Source organism: Anomalospiza imberbis, chromosome 7 (genome assembly GCF_031753505.1).
Source record: "Anomalospiza imberbis isolate Cuckoo-Finch-1a 21T00152 chromosome 7, ASM3175350v1, whole genome shotgun sequence".
NCBI classification, from domain to species: Eukaryota; Metazoa; Chordata; class Aves; order Passeriformes; family Viduidae; genus Anomalospiza; species Anomalospiza imberbis.
The window spans coordinates 24,740,864-24,756,634 of record NC_089687.1 but is presented as its reverse complement, the minus strand read 5'-3'; the positions used below and the strand labels follow the sequence as shown (position 1 = coordinate 24,756,634).

At 37.0% G+C, this 15,771-nt stretch overlaps 1 protein-coding gene across 10 annotated transcripts in view; it reads right to left on the bottom strand.

Annotated features, from left to right (window-relative positions):
- NBEAL1 (neurobeachin like 1) overlaps nucleotides 1-15,771 on the bottom strand; it is a 77,620-nt gene that overhangs the window by 23,451 nt on the left and 38,398 nt on the right. For all 10 annotated transcript variants that reach the window (XR_011000889.1, XM_068196047.1, XM_068196046.1 and 7 more), the window contains 19 exons: nucleotides 15,205-15,290; nucleotides 14,803-14,892; nucleotides 12,768-12,936; nucleotides 11,610-11,743; nucleotides 11,032-11,191; nucleotides 10,833-10,935; nucleotides 9,964-10,120; nucleotides 9,318-9,476; nucleotides 8,824-8,983; nucleotides 8,457-8,545; nucleotides 7,057-7,635; nucleotides 6,334-6,509; nucleotides 5,833-5,986; nucleotides 4,258-4,386; nucleotides 3,640-3,945; nucleotides 3,383-3,532; nucleotides 2,309-2,466; nucleotides 1,723-1,847; nucleotides 755-881 (listed from right to left, as the gene is read on the bottom strand). Coding sequence is in view for 9 of the 10 variants with exons in the window: in XM_068196047.1 (XP_068052148.1) it covers nucleotides 755-881; nucleotides 1,723-1,847; nucleotides 2,309-2,466; nucleotides 3,383-3,532; nucleotides 3,640-3,945; nucleotides 4,258-4,386; nucleotides 5,833-5,986; nucleotides 6,334-6,509; nucleotides 7,057-7,635; nucleotides 8,457-8,545; nucleotides 8,824-8,983; nucleotides 9,318-9,476; nucleotides 9,964-10,120; nucleotides 10,833-10,935; nucleotides 11,032-11,191; nucleotides 11,610-11,743; nucleotides 12,768-12,936; nucleotides 14,803-14,892; nucleotides 15,205-15,290 (3,211 nt within the window). In the remaining variant the exon portion in view is untranslated. The remainder of the gene's footprint in view (nucleotides 1-754; nucleotides 882-1,722; nucleotides 1,848-2,308; nucleotides 2,467-3,382; nucleotides 3,533-3,639; nucleotides 3,946-4,257; nucleotides 4,387-5,832; nucleotides 5,987-6,333; nucleotides 6,510-7,056; nucleotides 7,636-8,456; nucleotides 8,546-8,823; nucleotides 8,984-9,317; nucleotides 9,477-9,963; nucleotides 10,121-10,832; nucleotides 10,936-11,031; nucleotides 11,192-11,609; nucleotides 11,744-12,767; nucleotides 12,937-14,802; nucleotides 14,893-15,204; nucleotides 15,291-15,771) is intronic.

Here is a 15,771-nt window from a genome sequence, read left to right as displayed (position 1 = left end):
GAGTTCCAGCTCATGTGACTGAAGTTATCTTCAGGGTTATTTTGCTATAACCTACAGCAAGCATTTAATAACCTTTAAATGACAAAATGTATCAATACCACTCAGAGTATTAACTCTACTGCACTTAACAGCACAAACACACACAGATGCACGCACAACGTGACATGTCCAATTACTGAAGGAAAGCACTTGCTATCCTCCCTCAACTCTCCTTTCCCTGCCCTCTCTCTCCTGCCCTTTTTTTGGTTGCAGTCACACAAGTGACACAAAGGAAGCACAGCAGGCCTTCCCTCTGGAATACTCTTAAACACAAGGCACTCTCCAGCACTTAAATGCCAACTACACAAATTCTCATGCTATGCAGCTGACAGTGGAGTGAATGACCATGGCAACTATGGAGAAGAGGCGGTTCCAGTCTGGTCCACGTCCTTACATAGCAGATTGCTACAGTCAATATACATAGCAGAAAAGCCTTAACAATTCTGTAGCTTCAGCCCACCTGTAAGCAGTGAATCACTAATGGATTCTCATAAACATCTGCTCTGCCTTCTTTTTCCTGGGGCTTTTATTGTCTCAGTGGTGACAATGATAAATCCAACAGTAACTTTACTGATCAAAACTGCCCTGGATTGAATTGTTAAGGCCAGACAAAGAAAAAGGGAAACTCTGGATGCTATTCAACTCCCAAAGTTGTTTCTAGCTCCTTATCCCTAGCACAGAAACAAACGACAATTCCTTATCCTGTTCTACTTACAAATTGGAACTGGCTGCTGTGTCTTCTTCTGGTAGTTCCAGAACATCATCTTCCAAGTCACTCACTTTCACCTGCTTCACCACCTCCAGAAGCAGAGACTCACTAGAGGGCTGTGTCTGGTGCACACCTAGCATAAATGGACATAACAGCTCATAACTTTTTCTGCTACAATACTTTTGGAAATCTAACCTACTAAGCCTGTATTCTACAGCTGAATTTTGGTTTTAACCAAGTAAGAAGCAACCAGGCTTCTCAAGTATTTTTGTGGTTAAGCAGAACACTACAAACAGTCCTTGAGCTACGCAAAAAATTACGAGAGTAGAAAGGGAACACAACAAGTAAGAAAAATTTAACTTGAATTCTGATGTGGACACTGACAAGAAAATATTTTGCAATATTTTTCCAGACATTGCTAAAGCATGCAGATTTAATAGAATTTAAAAGCACGGCATTTGCTTTTTGGTTATGTGGATTTACAAGATAGTTTTGTGGGGTTTTTTTGCTTGAGTCCTTATATCCAATACACCAAACTTAACAATTCCATCCCTAACTCATCTGTTTGGCACACTTCTAAAACAAAGCACTTTGTTTCTACACATTTTAGTCACAAATTCTAAAAGGCTTTGAACAAACACTGCTTACTCTGATATCTTTGCTTCTTTCTTGAAGAAACGACCTCATACAAGAAAGTTGTATAACTTCTTATTTTAAAACAAAGGAGTTAACTTTTATTTACTGCACAACAAAACCCCACGTTTCAATGAACCAGAACCAAAAAAATTCTACTCATTAGGAAGATGCTGTTTCCGGCCAAAGAACCGCTGTCATAATACAGATTTCACTACAGATGAAATAAAGAAAAAAATCAAGATTTAAGTATCTAGCATATACTGCTAATTAAACACAAAGAGGAAAGTGTGTATGTTTCTTTGGTAAGAACTCAAGTGAGATAGCAAATACAACTTTACCTAGATTATCTCTCAGGTCACTAGCATCCTGATGAGAGTTGAAGTTGTAATTCTGCACTAGTTTTAGTCTCATACGTGAAAAATTTTCCACATTTGAAAGCTTCCAGTGAACAGGACGCTGTTTCCTAGGAAAACAAGAATATTCATTTAAAAAAAATCTGAATAAAGACCTATGGGAATGAACTGATTGCAAAAGAGTGCATATTTAGAAAAATACTGGTCATGCACTTGTACACTGTAAAAAATAAAATATTAAAATGCAGTTTATTGCTTTTGTTTCACATTGCATCTCTGAGCATCACTACTTTGTAAACAGTATTTATTTTCACAGAATTAGCAAGGTTGGAAGAGCTGTTCAGGATCATCAAGTCCATCTGACAACCTACACCACCACAATCACCCCAAAATTACTTTCTAATAAGAACATTCCCTGACACAATTTAAGGCTATTTTCTCTTGTCCTGTCACTCAAGACTGTAGATCTCAAGCATGGTTATTGCAGTCAATCTGACCTGGTTTTAACCACATGAAACAGCGAGCCAATCCCTTTTAAGAATCATACCCAGTTTAGGAACTCCAGTCTCACCTTTCAGCCCAAGGCCCACGCTCAGAGAACAAGTAAAGCTGGGCTGTTCTCCACTGCCTCAGTGTGGCTGTGTGTTGACTGCTAAGCTGTTTGAGCATACTGTTGTACCGCAGATTTTCCTGCCGAGCCTTTCTGCTGAACGGCTCCACAAAGTGCTCCTGAAAGACCATTGCAAATAGATCTAGCACGGAATTAACTCTGACCTTGGATAACAGCTTTCCAAGAATTCTCAGGAAACAAGAAGAAATGGAAAAGGTTTAGCAATAAAACATTATGAAATTTTAAGGTAATACTTAGGAGAGAAATTTTAAAAAGCTTAGACCTAGAAGAAATAGTGCCAGACTAATTTAAAGATGTGAAGAAAGAATTATCAATGCTGGATCCACACTAAAGCAATTTTGCATCAGCAGAAAAGCAGTCAATATTAGAAATCCTACTATAATAGGTAGGATTTTTCTTCAATTCTGGTATTCTTAAATGTGACACTCATTGTATTTTTCCTTTAGCTATTTGAATAAAATAGATCTACAAGTTTTGTTATTAAGAAAGCAAAGAGACATGTAACTTCACTATGGTATTGCCTGTAATTACCAGTTAGCTCTAATGCTGAAACTCAATCTGGACCTTATATAGAGAGATCAGTTTAGAAGCAATTTTTCCAGACATTAAATAAGAACTGTTCACTGTTGTAAATGTTTTAATTGTACTGAAATTGGGTTAAACAAAAAACCCAAGCAAACAGTTCATAATGGAAAACAGGTTTTAATAATTCAAAACACGAATCAAAGCGGATGCAGTTTATGGCTGAGCATATTTCTACCTTGCTGTATGAAAAGGAAGGCCTACTGTACTGAAATAACTTTGATAGCACGTAAGACTCTTAACAGACAGAGCAGAATTAGAAAGCATATCCTAGAAGTGCATTTAGTCCCACTGCCCATAAAATCTTAACACAATTAACCTGTTTACAGCTATTTGAACTGGATCATCCTGAAATTCACTTTCTCCATCTTTTAGAAGGCAACTCTCAAGAGAGATCTTTTAAGAGAACCTTGCACTCATTGAAAACCTTACCTGAAATTTAAGCTTACTTTCTCCTCTTTCCCGGTCTCGCTTGTGCATGTTCACCATAAATGCTTCATAACAATCTTTCCAATAAAGTGCCATCTGCTCATTATCATGTCTGAATGAATTCTCTTCATACTGCTTCATATTTGGAATAATCTGGTTCACCAAAACAATAAAAAGTACCATATGATTTCTGAATGGGTTCCTCTGCTTTCATGGCTGAAAAGAGGGAGGAAATGATAGAAAAAGAATTTACTACTTACATATTTGTCAATATAAACTTGCCACTCCTCAGATCTGCAGTATTCTTGAAAGTCCTCAAAGAAAGATGGGCTGCCATTGGTAGGAGGCAATGAAGGAAGGTGCAGATTCATAAAGAGAAGTTCATAAATCTTGGATACCAATGTACGAACAAGGGGAATCAAAAATGAGTAAGTTTCTGTCTTCTCTTCAATTGACCTACTCAAAATGCCTTCCAACTTCCCCAGGAGGTAGCATGCTTCAGGCTGGCTCTCAATTACTTTGGTCTGAAGGAGGGTGTTTAGTTTGGCTGCTGCCATAGCACAGACCTACAAAAACAAACAGCAAAAAATGAACATGATCCTCCTTGAGCACCCATCTTTTTCCTACCACTCCTGCCTGCATATTCCTACCCTCAAACAGAAGCCCTCTACCTCTTTGTTGTGCTCTGGAGGTGCACATTGACAGGACTGTAGAGTGAACCTGCAGAAGCTAAGAACCAATAAAACATCATCCCAAAAGAAGGATGAGGGACTGCCACAGGTCTGCTCACTGGTATGAGCAGCTCTCCCAAAACCACAACAGTTAGATCAAATGTGCCCTTAAAACTCAAGTACCACCTGCAAGAATTTGCAACAAACCTGTAAGTTGTCTTGTGCAATAAATCCAAGGAGCAGCTGGACTTGCACCTGTGAAAGCCTAATTGCTTCTAGGCCAGCAGAGTACCAGACTGACAGACTGTCCATGAGAGTCACTAGTTCTTCCAAGAGCTATTACAGAAACAGAAAATTAGCATAACATTAGAATAAATAAACTGAAGTAAAAGTAACAATAACTACTCTAGCTGGAGACACAATAATTTCAAAGAGCTGAAGAAGAGGCTGTGTTCACATTTATAATTTAACCAAACCCAGAAATTAATCCAAGAATACTGCAGTTAAACCACTAATTTAAGGAAATTCCTGACATCCAAAAATCTACCTAGCCCAGTTCTTTAAGTCAAGTATCTCCCCTAAAGTGCATATATATATATGTGTGTGTGTGTGTGTGTACAGGGAGAGAGTATATATATGCTTATTGTTTTTCCTATAAATTAACTCCAGTAAATGCCATATCCTTAGAAAATTTAAAAGGCTCCACTCTAGGAGTCTTCCTGTCAGTATTTAGATAGCAAAAGTGATACAAATCTTGTGAAAGGTGGGTATTCCCAAGGCAAACGGCACATTTCACTATCCAGATGTGTTTGTTTCAAACTAATACACCTTGATGTACTCTCTAACAAATGACTCAAATGTAAAATCATTCTGACTGAAATATCCCATTTAGGATATTACAGCGCTTTAAATTCTCCCTGGGTACAGTAGAAGATAATTTATAAAAGCACTGTTATTTTCAATTCAGAGTTGGCAAGAAGTACAACTCTCATCACTCCAAAGTTCTCATTTCTAATTGGGTCTCCCAGCAGAAGGCAAAGCTTTTAACAAGAAGAAACCTTTTTAAAACAAGCAATTTAAAGCTTTAAGCTCTGTTTACTTATAAGCAGGCCTTTTGGAGAACAGCATAGGAATTACTGTGTTAATGACTCTTGATATTACACTTTCTTCTTAAAGAAAGTAGCCTTAAAAATATTTTTTAAGGATTTCTAGAGAAATAATGACAGTTTCCAGAAAATTTCTCTCCACTTTTGCTTAGAAAAATTGAAAAGCAAAGACAACTCAGATTGTGAAGGAAGCATGACCAGAGCCAGAGATTGCATAAATGTTGAAATAAATTATATGTGGTGAAACTCCAATATGGGTCAACACCCAGAAGTGACATTTCCCAGCTTGCACCCAAGAGCAGAGTTTTGGCTGGCCTTTCATTCAGGATGCTCAGAGAGTCATAAATGCTGACAAACAGTGCAAAATCTGCTTAGCCTAAAACTGCTGCTGTTTCATTAGCTTTTATATTTTCTAAATATTTCTCCAATCAGAAGAAATCTGAATTCTCAGTAAAGAGTACCACTTACATGCCTACTTAATTTGCTAAATTAACTATATTCCCTGTGGTACATATTCACATTTTTATTCATGAATGGGCACTCTAATCCATTCTGCTATAAATGCTTTCTCTGTAATATCTGTGGTTTAATATGACTAGAAGCGTGACACTGTCCAACAACTTTCTTGTTACCATTTCAGCCCATATACAATACTTGCATTATGCAGTTACTGTACCTTTTCTGTCCATAAATTTGAATTAATTAGTCCTTCTGCCTGCAGGAAACCTTGTACAATTAGCAAGAGCTTGAAGGCATTTTCAGCATGTGTAGGGAGAGCTTTTGAATCTCTGTTATCAGTGACTGACCATTCTAACATCTTCTCCAACAAGCTGCATGGAAAACAAAATCCCAAAGTAAGTATCACATGTTCTGAGTGCAAGTGGCTTTTAAAAAATCCAATTAAGCATTTAACTGAATCTCTTAGTCTGCAGTTACGTAACTGCCATCTTCTTGATAAGCCAATGAGATAAAAGCGATTGAGAGACTCATGAAAAAAGTGATAGCTTTAAAACCTTCTGGCCTCAAGACACTCCTAAACAGCTACAGGAATATATTTCTGACAGTGAAATATGTGAAAAGAGAAAAGTACATCTTGCAGGGAAACACCCACCCCTTCCCAGCTTCACTCATGTCCCTCACTTCTGTTATCCTCAAAAGGGATGAACTGTACACTCACTTGAGTTTTATTTCATCAGAAGGTCGCAGCAGCTCATTAGACATCCCCAGTTTGGTGAGAGCAGAGAACACCTGTCCTCTCTCAATCCAAGAATCATCATCAGATTTTTCAATACCTTTCCACATTATACACAGTAGGATGTCTGTAAGTAACTGTATGAGTTCATTATCACTCCCCTACAAAAGAAGTGAAATATTTAAGGCCGTTCTAGTATAGAAAACTTTCAAAATATTTCTTATTCATCACAGCCCCTATGCTTTCATGCTTCAACATTTGAAAGCCTGCAGTCTAAAGTCCAATTTTTTCAATTGAAAAGCTCATGAAAACACAAATATAAGAGACTATGGCTTGCTTGTATGATGTAAAACAAGCTGCCTTTAGCCACCCTTGATTTTTTTCCACAGCACGTCTGCTCCATGACTCCTCTGGATGATAAAGGATGTTTAAATATAGAGGGGGAAGAGTTTGCAGAGGGCTTTTTGTGGTTTCTTGTGGTTGGGAGGGGAGGCTGGCCTTATTTTTTTGTTTAGTTGTTGTTTTTATTTTAAGCTACCCCAAGTGGACAATCAAAAAAGAAGACACATGACAAAAGGAAGTACCCCTATTCACTTTTCTGTTGGATGGTAGGAGGGACAAAAAAAAGTAATAATCATTCATTAGGGAGATTGAAAAAACAAAATGGAATTTCCAACAGCTGGAGAAACCCGTCACATAGTTACTTACTCCTTGGTTTTCAAAGAGAGAAAGCTCAGTAGCAAAGCCCACGTCATTGGTAACACCCAGCTCTTTGTCAGGCTGCCCAGAGAAGGGCTTTGTGCTCTCTGTGGGTGAGGGAGTGCTGGGCTGGCTGTCTGTCATCTGATTCCCAACATCAGCCAGTTCATAAGAGTCAACACTGGACAAATCTAAACTCAAATGTGAAGGATTACTGTGCCACAGTTCTCCTCGGCCCTCCGAACTGAAAGACATCTCTGCTGTGGATGCATCTTCCAGTGGCATAACAGAGAAATGGGCAGGGGCATCCAGGGATTTGTTGTCTTCTAAACTCCACTGATCAAACAGACCATTAACTGATGCAAAGCTGCCAGCTTTCTCTCTCTCTGTCTTATCAGCTTGATGCTTCTGAAGCTCTTCAGTAGGCTTTTTATCCTCTTCCCTGGAGGAATCAGTCCTGTTCTCCTTAAAGCCAATCCGGACCTCTGAGTTTTCTTTCAGGAATAGTCTAACCAAAGTGTCCTGCCAGCCCAGCTGCTGAGAAATCTGTTGTGCCGCATCCAATTGGGAATGCAAAAGGTGCAAAATCTAAGGATAGAAGATATCCCATATCTACACATTAATTTTAGCTTGTAACTGCATCCATCTGGCTTTTCAATTAAACATTTCATAATCCTACAACTTCTTCACTTTTCTTACAACCTTATATAAAGCGCCATAATCAGCTAATAATAAGCAAACCAGGCACAAAGTAATTTTTCCTCATAAAAAGTATATGTTTGAGAAAAAAGAACAAAAAATTCTCAGGAGTAGGGGAGAAAAGAAGCTATCAAATCATATTGCTAAGTTGCCATATTTCAGCAACTCTTCTGCAACAATTCCTCCAAAATCCAGTTATCTCAATAAATAGTTCCATTTACCCATAGTCTAAAAAAAAATCTCAAATAGAAAATACACTTGATTAGGAACTATTAAATAGATAAAATTAATAAAATTACAGTATTAATAGCTTACTGATAGTGTAAATTATAGTTTCACTTCTTCATTCTGAGAAACCTTAACAGACTATATTGTGTCTCACAGCTACCATTCAGTACTAATTCCAGTGATACAAGCTTTGATAAAACTCAGTAATTCAAGGAGCCTACTATCTCAAACCTGTAGAAAATAGAAGCTATTTGAGAATCATGATAGAGGCTTCACTTTTTGTTTTGGCTTTTAAAAGTACTTGAGTACACAAAATTCAACAGTAAGTGACAGATAGGTCTCATTTTTAAAATAAATCATTGCTAAAAAAAAAAGTAATAACAAATACTGCCAATGTGTTTCAAAGAAATAATTTAGTTATCCCACTGTACAGTTTATAGGCTTGAAGGACAGTTATTCCAGTTCTAAAGAAGACAACTAACCTTTCTACAGATAATCACTCTCATGTTTATATCTGATCTATGAGCCAGATACACTACAGCTAGAAGATCTTTATAATTCACAGCAGGATCTGTAGGGAAAAAAGAAAAAAAGTCACCATAAACAATATCACACACGAGAACGTAACAGATAAATATTTAAAAATTGCCTTGGAAGTTATGACTGCATCCAGGGATAGTAAAAGGAACAAACTTCAAGGAACTAAGAAAATGTTAGCTGAGACAAATGGGAACTTTGACTAGAACAGCTCTACAAGTAACACCTCTGGCTTTCCTCAACAAAACCCAGGTATGTTGGCCTCTGAGCAGCAGAAGTATACTAATGTCAGATATAGCACTTGCCAATTACCTGCATACAGAACTTGGTTAAGAAGGTTTTTAATAAGAGAAACAGTAACTGGGGATTCATTCAGAAGGAGTCCCAGCCCAGAGTACCCCACTTCTCTGAGTCGCATACGGTGCTTGCTCCGCTCATAAACTTTGGTACATTTCAGCATCTCTTCCACGATCTGTAAGGAAAAGTGGACACAAATGCAAATTAAACACAAAAAAGCATCCATACCTCTCAAGCTAGTGTATGATATAACATGCTGGTCCACAGTTTTTAAAGTTTATTTGATAAACTAACTCAAACAACATGGATAGTTTTTTTTAAAGATCCAAATACTTTAAGAGAACACTAATTCCTTTGTGACAATGCCATCAAGCTAACATAAGAGAAAAGAAAAAAGCAAACTTGGATGATTAGTATCTTTGTAATTATATACATTTCTGCCAGACCAATGGAAAATACACATTTATGTTCAATTGATTAATTTAGGAACATATCATTCAATTCTTTACCTTGAATACAAGTTCTCTAAGCCTGTCAGAGTATCTTTGATGCAATAACAGAGCATAAAGAATATCAGCATTCCCTGGTTCAAAGAGCAATAAAAAAAGCTGGTCTGGGGTTGGACTGGAATGAAGTAGGCTGAAGAGAATGTCCAAAATTCCACAGAGCTACAAAATTAAGACAACCAAATTAATACCCAGTTCATTCAGATTTCATGCTTTGTTTTAGGAAAATTTTCTTGTTTTTTAAGTTTTACCTTTGCTGGTTAATAGACATTTTGTTGCTTGGTATTACTACATTTAAACAACTTTTAATACATTTTTTTCTCTCAATAGAACACCTTATCAAATTAAGCAGAGACACAAAGCAAGTTCAACTGCTGTTGATGCTACAAAATAGAAACTACATGATCACAACTGCTGGTCAGTTGAAGGTCAATTCATTTGGTTTTGCAAACTAAGATAACTTTTGTAATGGCACATCCTTATCTTACCTACATCTCAACAGAACCACACATCAGTTAACTTTTTGCCTGTGGTCATTTTCTTCTTTGTTCACCCTTCCTTTAAGTACACAAGGCAAGATTTCTACATGTCAAGATGCAAAACCAAAACATGTCCAGTTTAAACTCTTAATTTATGCCATGTTGCATACCTGCTCCTCGTCACTGGTGGCAGCTATGTATCCTACAATGCTCTGAATTTCTTCATGTGTTCCACCTTTGCTCAGGAAATATTTGATCAGTCCGTACAGGGATGTCCGTATTGTCCTCAGGTCATCAGGAGCCAAATCACTGTCTTTACAACCAGTCCTGTTTGCCAACAGACCAGAAAGGCAACCTAAGGAAGTTCTTCATGGCTCATTAATAGCAATTTGATGGTGCCAGTCTGGTAATTTTTTAGCTACCCAGGAATCATACACAAGTTTTCAATTTTTACTGAACTCAAGCAACTGAACAGTAATAATCAGATCAGACTTTGCAAGCCTATAAAAGCCATGAAATGTAGACTTGTACTGATCTGGATATAAGTCAGGGTTGCAGGTTCCCACCTCCCACAGGAAACAGCAAAGTCTCTAGCCAATCATCCTCAAACACATAATTATATTCATAAGCAGATATAAATCATCAGCACTGAAAGGTTAAAATTTTAAATTTCTAAAAAGGTTCTACTTCAAATTCTACAAGCATTTATAAGAACTTAAAATGCTAAACTTTTTATAATGGTAATGATCTATGACTTAATTTGCATTGTTGAACACAAGTCCTACAATTTTGTAGTTTTAATTACTTTCTCAAGCACTTCTAGTGTCACTAACGAACTTTACATAATCTTAACATAAAAATTCAAGGCAAGGCAAAGTAGTAAGTCAAATGGGGAAAAAATAATGCAACTTTGTAAACTAAATCAACCACCAAAATCCAACCTGTTGTTTTATTTATTAATTTTCTCATTAGAATGATGGCAAAAAAACCCAAGAGCCACATACAGTAAATAAGGAGTCAGAAGTAGTAAAACTCATACCCATAATAAATCCTGAGTGTGTCTAGAAGAAACTGCACACCATACTTCTTTCTGAAGAGCCTTCTACTGTCCTTGATGATTGTAGAAAGATACTGTATATGACCTACAACATAAAGTTTTCTTTTAGAACCAAGATAAAGATTTGTGTCATGTGAAGAGTCCTGTGTCTTCACACAGTTGCCTGAGGCCAAGAGCTCACCAATTCTGAAGGGAAAGTCGCCACTGTTCCAGATGCTGAAGTCAAAAAGTAAGTGGTGATACATCTGTTGTAAAAGCTGCATGTTCTTTTCTACTGAGACTTGTTCTATCAACAACTGTACAGCCATCAGGACATTCACATCCATTAAGATGCTTGGCACCTTGCAAAATAACAACAGGTGTTAGCATTCTAAATACTGAATGTCCTAATAAAATTTGATTTTAAAAGAAACTTAAACTTCCATTTTTTAATCTTCTACAATGGAGCAATGTCTGATCCATTAAAGCAATACATTGCTCCATTAAAGCAATACAATAAACACAAAACTAGTCTCATTTGAATAACCAAACAATGCAATATCTAAATCAAAAAAAGCAGAACATGAAAAGAAATGAAACACTGTATTTCACTATACAGATAAATACCAACTTCTCACACCTTTTTGCTTTCAGAAACACAAGAAAGAAAATTCTTACCAAGGAGACCTTTCAAGACCGTGGCATTCTGGCTACGCTTCAAAATAATCAGGACCTCATCCACAAAATTCATTACTGAATGATGTCCTCAAGTTTGCTCACCTTCTGTAACAAGGCTCCTAGGGTGGCAACTCCATGGGAGTGAATGAGATTTTCTTGATTAACATGATGCCCCTGAATAAAGTGTTTTATCATCAAGACGAAAGTTGCAACTATGTTCTTCTCCAGACGTGCTTCTGCAGAACAGAACAAGAGTAGCAAAAGTCTTAAGGTTTATCATTGGATCACTGCATAAAAATAGAAGGGAAAAAGTAAAATCAAGTGTTTATATTCCTCACTACTTCCTGAACTTCTCAACTCCTGTTCCTTAGCTGTAGCCTGTCTTTAGATTGTTTTTCCTGTGCAGAATCATAGCCATTCCATGCCTCTCCAGAACAAAGTGATCCCAGTCCTGACTTCAGTTGCTTCATCCATGGCTGTAGGTTACAAACTTCTTTGTTACAATCTCTTACAAATACTGCAGTTATTTTCCCTCTGTAGTTGCAAACTGACACTTCCTAGCCATGGTATGCAAAAAAATTGGAGACAGAGAGAAGAAGCTCTATTTTTTTTACTCTTCTCCACCATTTCATCTTTGAAAAAAAGTGTCTTCTGCCTTGCAAGGTCTGATTTCTCAGTGGTTTTTGTTAAGGTCAGTTAATTCTCAATGTTAGCAAAGTTTTTAAAAACTCTATCCTTAAAGCATCCTTTCAGTTTCTTTTTATTTTAATCCAAAATGTGACTATGTGTGGAAAAGGTAGGAGCCTGAATATTTTATTAAGAAAATATAAGTTTGGCTAAAGGCTAAATAGTACAGTTCTGATGCTGCTGTCCCCATGGGGCTGGGTGACCCAGCACTCAAGCTGCAGGAAAGCTTCTCCTGTTGATATTATTACGTTTTACATCAAACATAATTTCTCAAAATATTCAGAACAGAAATTATAACAGTATCATACCTTGGCACCCATAAGAGTAAATCATGAAAAGAAAAATGATGATATTAAATATATCTATACTTGAAATATGTTATGTTATTTTTTATATATGCTGAACTCCTGGTATTCAGTATCCATGTCAGGTATCTAGGAACAGAAAGAGCTTTCAGCTTTACAAAGATGCTCTGAAAATTTCAGCACATAATAAACAGACTTCTGTCATTCAAAAAAAAGCACTTATAAAATCAAGCTTAAAAATTAGCTCACTTCAGCTTCACTTTCCTACCTGATGCCTTTGGGGATGAAAACACCACCCAGTCACCCTCTACAGGAGTTACAAGTTCTGGAGGCACAGTTTCTCCTTCAGACTTCTCAGGCATTTGTGCACCAAGAAAGCTGATCTGCTCCAGCAACGGAAACAGCACATTCATTCCACCAATACAGTTGATCATATCCTGAATAAAGAGAAAAGGCAAGATAAACATCACCATAAATAAAATCCCTTCAACTACAGCAAAAATTTATTCCGCATACAGGGGTACTCACAAGCCAATCAGAATGTCTCACAGGCCCCTTACACACGGGCCATCCTGTCAGCTCTTGTTCTGAAAGTACATTTTGTACATTTCCTTCCTCCTCCCACCATATAAACACTGAAAACTGAAGGGCACAAAAGCTTAGGAAGAATCTTCTGCTAAATATATTTGAAAAGCAGGAAAAACATTTCTCTGATTTTTAAGTTACTTGCAGCAGGCAGTAAGAGAAGACTATAATATTATACACATCTCTGCTTTAATCATCTTCCTGCAACATTTCAACTTCAGGCAGTTAAATAATACAATTTTATTTTTATTTATTTATTTTATTTATTTTATTTTTAATAACTCTACACATACATCAATTCTAAGCCTCTCCTTAAAATACAAGTCTCCTAAGTCCCCCTTTTTCCCCTCCTTCTCACAAGCAGAGACAGCACAAGACAGTCCCTGGAGGTGTTTAAGGACAGACTGGATGTGGCACTTAGTGCCACAGTCTAGTTAGCAAGATGGTGTTTGGTCACAGGTTGGCCTTGATGACCTCAGAGGGCATTTCCAACTTAATTGATTCTGGATTCTGTTATTCAAATAATGCTTCTTGTGGTAAGGTATAATATATTAAAACCACAAGATTTCTAGAAATTATTCACAACCACTTCAAATCAATTCAAAATCAGGGTCTTAGCAAGCTAGTCAGAGACACCCACTCATTTCCCCAGCTTGGTTCAGAGACAAACACTGTGGAGCCCATTACTGGGCAAAGGGGACAAACTGAAGTATTTTAGAACTATTCATATCATAGCAAAATTAACTAACAAGTGTCTGAATTTTCTTGACATTAGTCTCAGCAAGTGATTTTAGAGATATGCACAGTGGATATGTACAGTGCAGCTCCAACATTATTTATTTATTAATCAGTTTGCCAGTACAGTCAATTGTTCACTGTTCTTGGAAAAAAAGGCAGATCTTATTTATAGTGCATGCATTTTCCTCAGGTTGAAAAAACATGGTATTCTACTGAGAAGTCACAAGTGTTAACTAAACCCTACTAATCTTCAACTAACTCAGAGTTTATGACAGCAAGAAAAACATTACAGAATTCCCTAGAGATGACAAAATGCTATCATTACACAACATGCAGTCAACATTATTATGAAGAATAGTCAGCAACCACAATATATCTTCCTGCACAGTGACAGTAAAAGCAGTGGCCCACATAAGTTCTCAATAAATGTAATGTAAATACAACCCTACTCCAGCTACAGTGTTACCCCATGAATTCTCAGTATAAAAACATGGTGCATCTGTTAAATATAATTTACATTATGACAATAACTTCCACCATTCCAAAAGTTAGATGAACATTAAGTGGCAGCCGCTCTCTGGCCACAGAGAACAGGCACAACTTTCCCAGGCATTGTCCTGGGAAAGGCTGTGAGAAGATCAGAGAAAAGAATGAGAAACAATTCTTATCTTCACTTGCTGCACCTGTTGTTGTGAACATGTGGAATGTGTTATGGAGATTTGTTTACCAAAGGGTGATTTCTTAATTGGCCAATGGTGATGGTGTTTGGATTTCAAGGACCAATTGGGTCCACTTGTATTGGGCTGTCAGTAAGGGCAGTGGGTTTCTTAAGAAGTAAAGTATAATAAAGTGATTGATGAACCTGCTGGAATCATGGAGTCAATGCTAATTATTACCCCTTCCGGGACGCCGTGCTACAACAGACATACACGACCACTGTCATTTTTACATCAGGTTCTGCCTCTTCACAACACATTTACCTTGATGTCCCAATTCACTACTTTGTTTCCAGTTAGTCTTCCATGTAAAAGATTTGCAGACAGGTCAAGGCAAATTGGGTTTCTGCAGGCCTGTTAAAAATATAAAGAAGCCATGATATCATCAAGCACCTGCAGATGCTTGAACACAAGATTTTGTGCCAATGTGTAGATATTAAAGTATTTAAACAACATGAAACCCCTAGAATATAACATATGCCATTTTAGATTTAACATTCTTTATTGTACAAGATGTACATCCTTTTGCCAAACCTACTATGTCTGCACAAGACTAAAGTTTAAGAAAGCTCTCACTGCTCCTTATCTTCCCATAAAAGCCACAGTGCAAACACTGAAAGCAATGCATACTGTGTAGTCAAACAGAAATTATGTCCCATTTCATACCTTTGGTGTATAATGAAGCAGAACCTTACTAGGGAGGTCTGCTACTTCAGCTTCTTGAGACTTCCATGGAGTTAGACAGTTTGGACCTATAAAGAAAATGATACATAAAATCATATGACTCATTTTTAAGAGTCCACTGGTTATTAATGTTGCCCTTTACAAATTTTATACTACCAAACTTGTTGGAAGAACAAATAGGACAGTCTGAACCGTATCTATTTGAGACATGCTTTGAAGTAGAGTTTCTATGACTTAAATCATTCATTTCAGATGGTCTGCTTAAAAAGGAACACATTCCACATGAAAAGCTAAACTACACAAAGAAGAGGTGTTTTTTACCTTCAAAAAGCTATCATGTTTTTCTGTACAAACACCTATCTCATATTTGTCATTAATCTCTGTCATCAAGCCTAAATGCCCAGAAAATGAGTAATCTTCAAGATAGATTTGCTTAGCAATACAAAATATTTCCTTTAAATGATGCAAGTGTTTTAATGCCAATCTGTAACAACCGTGAGTCATTACGCAACTTAATACCTTTCACACTTTGAAGTGTACAACATAGCT